This window comes from Corvus brachyrhynchos, unplaced genomic scaffold (genome assembly GCF_000691975.1).
Source record: "Corvus brachyrhynchos isolate BGI_N302 unplaced genomic scaffold, ASM69197v1 scaffold28, whole genome shotgun sequence".
Classification (NCBI taxonomy): domain Eukaryota; kingdom Metazoa; phylum Chordata; class Aves; order Passeriformes; family Corvidae; genus Corvus; species Corvus brachyrhynchos.
The window spans coordinates 4,907,342-4,917,774 of record NW_008246058.1 but is presented as its reverse complement, the minus strand read 5'-3'; the positions used below and the strand labels follow the sequence as shown (position 1 = coordinate 4,917,774).

The 10,433-nt window shown below is 37.8% G+C and overlaps 1 protein-coding gene across 1 annotated transcript in view; it reads left to right on the top strand.

Moving 5' to 3' along the window:
- MTBP (MDM2 binding protein) overlaps positions 1 to 9,923 on the top strand; it is a 30,960-nt gene extending 21,037 nt beyond the window's left edge. The window contains exons 18-22 of the mRNA XM_017746049.1: positions 3,252 to 3,518; positions 4,699 to 4,930; positions 6,061 to 6,174; positions 7,831 to 7,896; positions 9,367 to 9,923. Of these exons, the coding sequence (XP_017601538.1) occupies positions 3,252 to 3,518; positions 4,699 to 4,930; positions 6,061 to 6,174; positions 7,831 to 7,896; positions 9,367 to 9,402 (715 nt within the window). The 3' untranslated portion in view covers positions 9,403 to 9,923. The remainder of the gene's footprint in view (positions 1 to 3,251; positions 3,519 to 4,698; positions 4,931 to 6,060; positions 6,175 to 7,830; positions 7,897 to 9,366) is intronic.
- The last annotated feature ends 510 nt before the right edge of the window (positions 9,924 to 10,433 follow it).

Genomic DNA, 10,433 nt, shown 5'->3' with positions numbered 1-10,433 from the left:
TCCTGCCTTGATGGAAATGTAGAAACATTTAAGTCTTTTTTTCTCAGTTGTACTGCTGTATCTATTCTCAGTGTCTCTGAAAATTTTGATTCAGAACTAAAAATGGCAAGGGAAGTAGAGTTCATTAGTACATATCAAGTTCCTAGGGGAGCACATGCTTTAAGTGCATACATAGTTTCTGCTTTGATATTTAATTGTAGACGCTTTCAGACTAATAGTCACAAGGTTTATGAGACCTGCTGTGATGCTACCTGTATGATCAGGAAACCTGAGAACACTAGCAGGCAAATGTTAGTGGTAACAATGTTCAAAAGGATCCATATGGTTAGGGCTGTTAGTTAATCCCAGCCAGCCAGCAATAGTTATTTGTCAAAACAAACAAATGGGCAAACTGTCATATAATGTAGCTGTATAAAAGTAGTTAAGAAAAATACAAATATTGACTTTGAGGAGAAAAGGAAAAAGAAATGCTGGAGTAGATAATTAAGCATAACTCTTCCATATAGACAGTCTTCGTGTGGTATATATTAAGAAATGCAGTGGATACCAAGCATAGTCAGTTCAGTCTTTGTGCAAACTTCTGCTGCCTCCTAAAATCACATTTTCAGATTATAAGAATGTGACTAACAATGCTGTTAGTATTGTTTTCCTATAAATTTTACAAATAGTTTGTTTAAGCCTGTGTTTAATGTCTGGTAATTTTAGCCAGGTTCTCTAGGGCAGTGAAGCACCCCTATCTCTTTAGTTATCTCTTTTTCTAAATGGTAACTCATGAACCTGTTAGCCTTTTTAGATCTGTGATAAGTGGCACAGAGAGGCAACTGGGTAGATAAGAGAAATGCAGATGGTAGGTGTGGGAAGAAACCACGTGTCTGTTGTCTGTTGCAATGTGGTATCTTGCTGCCCTGCCTGACCTCAGCAAAGAGTGTGCCTGAGATTTCAAATTAGGCACAGCACAGCTTGTGCTGCTGCTTCTCCTAGCAAAATACGACAGGTACAGACCACAGGGAGGCCTGGGTATTGTGGAGAGGAGGAAGATCCTGGCATATTAATATTGCAGGGGTAATGCGCTCAGCAGTATGGGAGGGAAGCGCTAGAGTGAGATGTAGCTGTGTGACCAGAACATATTGTAAGGAGAGTATCATGGCTGTGGGGCAGATGTGTTTTGTACTATGCAGTTTTCATCTGCCCAGATGCTGTATTTATATTTGGAGGTAAAGTCTTGTCAACAAAACAAGGAGTAGCAGTTATCATAGAACATTCTGAGTTGGAAGGGACCTTAAAGAACATCTAGTTGCAGGCTCCATGCCATGTGCAGGGACATCAGGATCCTATATCTTTTTCACCAGAGCTGCTCTTAATTCATTTTTCACTCAGCCCATATTTGTGCTGGCATTGCCCTGACCCAGGTGCAGGACCTTGCACTTGCACTTGTTGAACCTCATAAGGTTTGCACAGGGCCACCTGACAAGTCTCTGGATGGCATCCCTTCCCTCCAGGGTCAGCCACACCACACAGCTCGGTGTCAATGGCAAACTGCTTTCCTGAAGTCCAAGGGTGAGCTTGCTGTGTGCTCTCGTTGCTGCTCTGAGGGTCTCAAACTCCACTATTTAATGGTCACTGCAGCCAAGGCTGGCTTTGAGCCTCACATTCCCCACCACCCCTTCTTTGCTGGTGGGAACAAGATCCAACATAGCACCTCTCCTCACTCGGAGAAGGAAGTTACCAAAGCATTCCAGGAACCTGCTGGATTGCATGTGCCTTACTGTATTGTCCCTCCAACAGATTATTGGGGTGCTTGAAGTCCCCCATGCAGACCAGGACTTGTGAACATGAGGTTGTTCCTATTTATGATTAAATCAAACTTTTGCTGTAATGAGCATATGCCAGACACTTGAAGGCTATGTTGCAGAGAGAAAGCAATTGCCATTAAAGCAGTGAGTAAAATGGCAATTTAACTTCTAAAGTTAAATAGATTTTTCATCTTTGTCGGGGATGTGACTACTCAGGGGACTGAGAATATAAATAAGAAAAATTAAATACCTTGAAATTTTTAAGTTAAGAGAACTTACTCTTTTATCAGATAATGAATTTATGTCTAGTGGAAAGTCTTCTTCAACTGTAGAAATGGATTCATCAGACAGTTATTAGAGAAATTAATTTCTCCCTGAATATGAAAGTACTCTGAAGAAAGTGGAAACATCAGATCCAGCAATTTAACATGACTCCATGTTAAGAGATAAAAGTAAAGAATGTGTCTGGCATTCCTAAGAGTAGGAAACATTGCTGAGCAGTTTGAAGGGTGGGTGTCATGGTTTAGTATAGTTAGGGTTTTTAGTAAAGAGGGCATCAGCCACGGAAGTGATTCTCTTGCAAAGAGGTGCTTACAGCTTCCTCTATGACCTGACAGAACCAATCAATTGGCTAGTTTGAATACTGGCAACTTTTTAAGCCACTTAATAAGCTTGACACGCCTCTGTGATCCACATTTAAGAACGAACAAACCCCGGGAAAGCTCTCTAGTCTTCTGAGTGTGAGCAATAGCTCGCACTGCTTAGAACGTTTTGTAACAAAGAGGCTGAAATAATACTGAATTTACTGTTACCTCTTGCCACAGTACAGGTAATGTAAGTTACTGGGTGATGAAACACTGTTCTCTTGCAAGGAATCCTGGAGGTCATTTACACCAGAGAAAAGTTAGTTAAGATGCATTTTGTGTTATCTTATCTGTATGTTTCACTGACTTAGCACTGTTCATTTGTTATTTTTCAGCCCCACTGTAGTTAATACAGTTTGTTCTGTTGATTTGGCTGATTAAACCACTTATTCATTGTAGTCAATAGGAAGCTTGTGCTTGTTCAGTGATACTTTTTTTGTATTTTTAGCACTTAAAAAATGTGAATATCTCATACAGCAGTGTTTATCTCAGACAAAGCTAAAAGTTGCATTTCAAAGAGTTTGTTCAAGGAAAAAATTCTACTGATGTCCATGGAAATCTTACAAAGAACACAGAGTAAAGAGTTAGAAATAGTACAGGATTCAGCTTCTTTGTTGAAGTTGGACTTAAGTATAGCAAAATCCATCAGGCAAGCATTAATTTACTGGGCTATTAAAAGTTGTCTTTCAAAATAGTACACCAGTTCAAACAAAAAAAAAAAGTTTTGGAGTTCGCATGACTGTCAAAAGTAAGTTTTTTCTGATTGTAATAAAGCAGAGACTTTCACAGGTTTCTCACCCAATTTCAATTTCAGATATTGTCTAGATAACAGAAGAGCCTTGGAAAGAGATGTGGGATATGCTGAACTTCAAACTCGTCTGATTCGCTATGAAACTCAGACCACTTGCACGAAAGAGTGCTGCCCTGTGCCACTTGTCTTGAGTCCTCTCCCATCCCCTGCAGTCTTGTCAGAGCCTGGAAGTGTCCCCGATGGAGAGTCTTTACAAAGCGAATTCAAAACAGAGACATCAAGGCTAAAACGCAGATCAAAAGACCTGGATTGCTTTTATCCCAAGAAAAGGTAATGCACTGAATAAAATGAATCTTTAGCATGAAATATTTCAGTAGTCTTTTGTGAACTGCATCTGTCATCTCAAAATGTTTTAGTGAAGTTATCTAGACAAATGTTTTAGTTGTTTAATCCTCTTCTGTCAGTTCATCTTTTTTTCCCAAGTGTGATCTTTCATCGATGGCATTAGATTAATCAAAATCATGTGGCACAGGCACACTTTATTTAACAGATTTGGGGTTATATCTTGCAAAGTCTCAAGTGCCTAGATGACAGCCTCATCTAGGACTGGAACTGTCAGTGCTGCTGCACTACAAATAAACAACTAAAGGTTTAGAAAGCCAAGGATTGTACAAACAGAATAATTGAATTTCTAATCCAAAGGACTGCTGGCGTAAGATGACCTACCAAAATTCAATCTTATTGTCAGCCTTGTTTATTAAAGTCTTTTCTGGAAGTTTAGTTTTTAAGATTTCCCTTTGTACCTTGTCCTCATTCTGAAGATGCAAACTCTGTGTCAGTGAAAAATAACTGCTATGTAACACTATTTCCAAATTCACTTTTTACTGTAATACTTCTTCCTTATTTCCAGTTTGATACCCTTTGCAATCTAATTACAATAAGCCTTTAACCGCGGTCTGGTTTTAGAAATATGCATATCTTTTGCAGCTTACTGAATAGTTAGAAAAGAAGATGTGATTGTACTTAACATTTTGGAAATTGGAGTTTGGAATTACGCTCTTACAGTTGAAGGATCAAGGATTACAATGTTCCCATAGAATTCTAATGCCCAAGTTCCTGTAGTTAAAGATGATTTGTGATGTTCCTATAGGGCCAAAAGAAATTAGGTAGTTTCAAGAAGTTTTGTCTCATCCTAGGACTGGAGGCCATTTCTCTTCCAAAGAGTTTTATTTTCTTAGTTATCTGATTTTTTTCAATTTGTTTCTAGACTTTTTTAATGAGAGGTGCAATATCAGAGCCCAATCCACTCAGCAGAGTGTTCTTCTAATACAAAAAATTTTACAAAATAGAATCCTGTCTTCCTGTCTGCTGTTTTCAGATGTTGTTTGCAAGAATGCTCAGTACTTACTGCTGTAAAGCAGCAGCCTCTCTAGCAGAAACAGTGGCACTAAAAGAATCTGTACAAAACCTGAAAGGTATTTTTATTGGTTTTTTTAATTTTTCTTTCTAGGCTAACCAAATCTGAGAGTACAGACTCCCTCCTGTCTCAGGCAAGCGGAAGCAGCAGGAGTCACTGTGCAGTTGCTGTGATGAGGAAATGCTCTGAAAGATCGGTTTCTGTGGCTGCAGTGCCAGCGAAAGAGCCCGGCCAAGCCCCCAGAGCAACCTCCAGGGCTGGCCCAGCTGCAGAGCCTGAGGCCTCAAAGCCAGAGAAGGAATCGAGATCCCAGAAACATACAAGGGTAAGATCTGCCTTGTTCTCTTAGTGAAGAAGCAGCTGTTTAACTTTTCATGGGACTTGATTTAAAGAAATTTTTTAACTAAAGGTGAACTATCTTCATCTGTATTTGTTATTAAATTTCATTCTATTCCCTTGTGTAAGTGAATCCTGAAGGCACTGAGGAGAGTGCTGCAGAAACAAAGAATGAAAACGTGTGTAAAGGAGATTTTATCATGCCCAGGGAATTGAGGCTGAGAGAGATAACAATGAGGAATAAAAAAGGTGGAAATGAATATCAATGAATAGGAGTTATAAAATACAGATGATTAGTATAAAACCTAAAGGCACCAAAGAGATATCTGTGCTGGAAGGGTCAAATGCACTGTGGAGGAACAGACTATTCTGAGAATAAAGAGATTCCAGTAGCTCTAAAAATCCATTAATTGAGAGCAGTTAAATAATTTGGTGGAGTAATGTTTAATTAATATCTGTATATAGTAGGAATGCTTCTTTGAAAATACAGTACACAAAACTGTTTCTGGCTTGGTGATACTAATTTTAAATTAATCCCAGGATACAAGGAGAACACTGCAAGAATGTTAATGCTGTGCTGTCAAAGGCAAGTTGGAATGGTCCAAGGAAGCATAAATTGATGTGACTCATTCAGACCTACAGCAGAGTTTAAACATCTCTGATATAACGAATGTCAGAGGAAATCTTCTAATGAGACTTTAGTGTCAGATTTTTTTTTTGAGTTTTTTTTAATATGGATGCATCAAACAAGGGAATATCAGTATAGAAAAAAGTGATCTTTTCATATATATATATTATTTTGGAGAACAAAAAAAACCAAGGTAATAGTGACTTCTTTTTTATCTTCCAAGCTCCATGTGAATATTCACTGATCCTTTACATTGCTTTGACATGTAAGCATTTTCTTAATTTTTTTAAATCAAGAAAATGGAAGTAGATTGTTAAATAACTCTGCTCAAATTCAGGTAGTGGGCTGATGGCATTTGGGCAGTGGATTGAAGACAGAGGCAAGATCACAAAAGATCAGGTTTTCTGTTTTGGGCTTTTTTGCTTCCTTTGGACAATTTTTCATGTCAGTAGCTGAGATGAACTTCTATGTATGTTTCTACTGTTTCCAAGATGCTGAAGGATGTGGTTGCTAAGACTCTTCAAAAACATGGAATTGCAGAGGATCACAAGTGCTTTGCATCGTGCAGTCAGCGTCTATTTGAGATATCAAAGTTCTACTTAAAGGTAATTAGAAGACACACTCTTACAGTTCTTTATTCTTAGTTAAGTGAAGCCACTCCTGAATAAAACTTGAGATAGCATGTGGGATATTCAGAGTTGATTAAGCTAATATTTCCCAGTAGTGTGTTACTACTGTGTAAATTGTGTGGAGAAACCTTTGGACTTGTTGTCAAATGCAGAAAGTAGTTTTACAGTACATTTTGGTGGGGTTTTGCTTGTTTTTAAACCTTCTAAAGCAGTAGCCTTTTATGTGAAATAACATGCTAAAGCATGGGTCTGTTAGGTCAGGTCACACTTAGAGCTGCAACAGCTAAGGAAGCAAGAGTATCTCCCGGCTGTGGCTGTGACAGCTCTGTTTCTCCCTTGTTCTAAGGCTGTTGGCTCAATAAGTAGCTTACAGAATTGACTCAGAAATTGCAGTTCCCTGACATGATGTGCACTATTATCTAACACATACTGGCTCAGCAGCAACCTGCAGAATTGCATCAACCTCCTGTTTAGGGGGAGATGAGAATTCTTTCCACAATACCTAGGAGACTGAGTCAATGCTGAAGCCCATGTTACTTGGTCTGAGCACAAAATTGAGTTAATTACAGTATGGGGTGATTAAAAGCTATTGTTCACAAGCTGAGCTGCCGTTCGGTTCATTTGCATGTGTTTAACCTACCACTCAGTGAACCAGCTCAGTTTAATCAACTTCAGTAATGGTGCTTTAAGCTAAATGAAAGTTGAACAGGACTGGATGCTTACAATCAGAACATCTTGCTGATAAGCGCTAACTTCTTAAATAATTGGAACACAGTTGTGCAGTCATTCTGTAAGTGCTCCCAAAATCTCCCTGAATACACCCTGAAGGAAGATCTCTTAATCCAAAATCAGAAAAGGCTGCATGCAGGGATGCATGAGTATGGCAAATCAGGGTTTGTGGTTCCATTCCACTTAGAAAAGGAAAAGGAAGAATATGGCAGTGATCCTGTCCTTGCTAGAGAGGTGTCACAGGATTTTGTTCTCCTGAACTGTCTTGCACCTCCAAGTTTGTGGGAGCCCTTTGAATCCTTTTGTTTGCTGCATAATTCAAAAGCATGGTAACATAGGTATCATTTTTCTCTGGAGACAAGTAGTAAATTAATTTTCTTTCTCTTCAGGCAAAGTTTTATTCTTGCTTTTTTTAAAAGAATAGGTTAGGTTGGACTCATTAAATGGACTGCAAAAGAGAAAAGCCATTCTAGATTTTTCCCTTTTTTGCACTCATTTTCTTTTCTAATGTCTGCTTCTCTGTTCTTTGTGAGAACTCCATATTGCAGTGTAAGCTCACAGCTGATTTCCATGTTTATATAGAAATAGGATTTCAATCAAGACTAGAAGAACTTTGAATATCATTGAAGAAAAAAAGAGTTCTGGAAATTGTGCAGAAGGTTAGGAAGACTCAGTCATAATTGAGTACTAGGTTTGGACTGCTGTAAGGAAACCTGCAACCCATTGGAATAGATATAATATTTTTTTTTTTAAATTAAAAAAGCAAAGTCAAATAATTCTTGTGTTGTTCTGAGCAAGGTGATAGAAGTGTTAACACCTCCCTGGTTATTAGGGCTCTTATAACCCAAATTAAAGTGACCATATGAGTTTGCTGACTTCAGTGGCTTTTTGTTTCATATGTAGGATCTTAAAACTTCTAGAGGACTTCTTGATGAAATGAAGAAAACAGCAAATAGCAATGCTAAACAGGTAAGACCATGTATTTATTTGTTCCTATATATAGCAAAGGCTAAATGTTGCTGTGGCAACTTGGCCATAGGATGGTTTAATCCACAGCTTTAAGAGATGAAAAGGTGTGTTCCCTTGGCTGTGGGTCTCATTTCCCTCTGATCTCACAGAAACTCTCTCTCAGTCAGTAGTCCCAAGGCAAAATATCCAGGTTTTGGATGGTATTTTAGTTACAGCTGCCAAGATGATGTGCCACAGTGAGAAAGGGAAATGAAGACAATAAATGTTTCTAAATCACTGAAACAAAAAAAAAGAGAGGTGAGATTTTTCTTTAATTAGGATCATTGGGGAATTTTTCTTGTGTTGATGGAAATAACATTTCTTTTCAAAGGTTAGGAAGTAATAAGCAGGTCTATAAAAGGACATAAATTTTTAAAAGAAGTAATGAAAATCAGTAATTTTAGGCTTGTGAGTAACTGATATCCCAAGGGATATCAGGTGAGGTTATTTTTGTGCAAGGTGGGACTTACATGAACAGCAGCACAGAGCAAATGACAGAAGTAAATATTCCTCCAGAAATTAAGTAACTGATTTAAATTCTGAGAAACACACTGAAGTGACTCCATGATTTGGGAAATAAAAAAGGGGAAAAAAAGTGTCATGCATAATTACAGTACAGTTTTCATAATCATAAATTAAATGGAAGAATTCGAACTGAGGTAGGTAATAGAACACAGACTCAAGGAAAACTGTTAGATCACCACAGAATTTATTCTATGAGAGCAGTATTTGCTGTGTTCCTTTGTGGATTGCTCTGTATGGATAATAAGGTTTCAAAAACTGTATGGGTTGTGATGTTTGGTGTTGAACTGGGCTATTGTGCTGATGCACTACTTCTCACCACCATCTTTGGGCAGAAAATTGGTAGTTTTTTGTATGTTTGGTGTTGGCAAAAGAGCCATTAAAATCGGTGTTCTCCTAAACTACTTAATTCTCCCTGTATTAGAGAGTATTTTGAAATTACCTTACAAAAATATAATTGCCAAGGACCAGTCAGTGGTCTAAACAACTGCCCTGTTTGGAAAACAGCAGTGGTAATGGTGGTAGATACAGCAGTGCACAAATTATCCTTTATTCTTTCCTCTCTGGCATTAGGAACTTTTAGTGCTGGAACCACGAGCTGTTTGGCATTATGTGCATCTTGCTGCTGGTATGTGGAGAGAATGGGGTGAAGTATTTCAATTCAGAGGTTCTAAAAATGTCTTTTCCTAAAGACAAAGGATTCTGTAAGATTAAATACAATTCTAGGGTAATGCTGTTTCCTCTCAGTGTATTAACACCACTTTCTCCTCTTGAGTAGTTTGCTTTTAATACCACACAGATGGTGACAAAGGACTAAAGGAAGAATTGATGAAGTGGGTGAGATGTTCTTAAGTTGCTTTCAAAATCAGGAGTTATGTAAATTGTTTGCTTTCTCATTTATTTGCCCAGGTGATTGAATGGGTTTTGGAGAAGACTGGCAAGTAGAGGCACTGTGTGGATTCTAGTCACACATTTCCAGGAGCTGTGGAGACAGAGCACTTCTTACTAGAGAAGCATTATACTGCCTAATGGCACACACAGATCTGCACACTGAGAGGACTCTGGTCAGTGTAATTGTATAGACTCATTCTTCAAGCACAGAAGCAAGGTTGGAAACTTTTTATACTAAAAGTTTTTAATTTTTTTTTAAATGCAAATGAAAAGAGGTTGTATTTTATATGCATATTTATTATGTTTGTTAAAAGGAATATAGCTTGACTTGGTTTATAAAGTTTTGTATATTTTTCAACCAGTGTATTTGGTTTTTATGTGAATAAAAAACCCCACATATTTAATTTTGATAACTCCTACTTTGTTTAGCCTCTTCGTGTGAAGACCTGTATTCTACTTATTACAGCTTGCTCTTGTATAAACAGCTGTTTACAGCATCGGCCATTAACATTTTATACACTAATTAAGAACAAATCCTATTCTGCAGGTGAAAATAAACGTAATTAGAATTTGAATCATAATTATCTTTGTGTTGTAATACAAGGAAGAAAAAAAGCATGGCTTGAAACTTGATGCAAGGTCCCATTAAAGAAAGTTTCGTTGTTTTACAAGCTGAATTTTCAGTATAATTTCCTGCATGCTCTTTGTAACACTCCTTAGAAAAAAATGTCTAAGGAGAGGTCTGAGATTTCTTTTCCTGGAGGAGGAGAAAATCAAAGCAATAGTGGTAATGAGGATGGTGAGAGCTGGGAAAGAGCTGGCATGCCATGCTGAAATATAAGAGAAAAAAGAGTTTCTACCTGTGTTGCAAACACAGTAAAATACTAAACTTGGCCTCAGTTTGCTTAAGTCTCAGGCATGTACCTGGCTTGTACTAATGTAATTGTTCAACTTAGTATTTTGTTGAGATGAGGAGTTCCTACTAAAACAAATGTACATTACAGCTTTCTGTATAAGGATTTCCTATTTATCATATAAACTAACAGGATTACAACTGATAGAGATGCAGGGCTATTGTTTGCTAT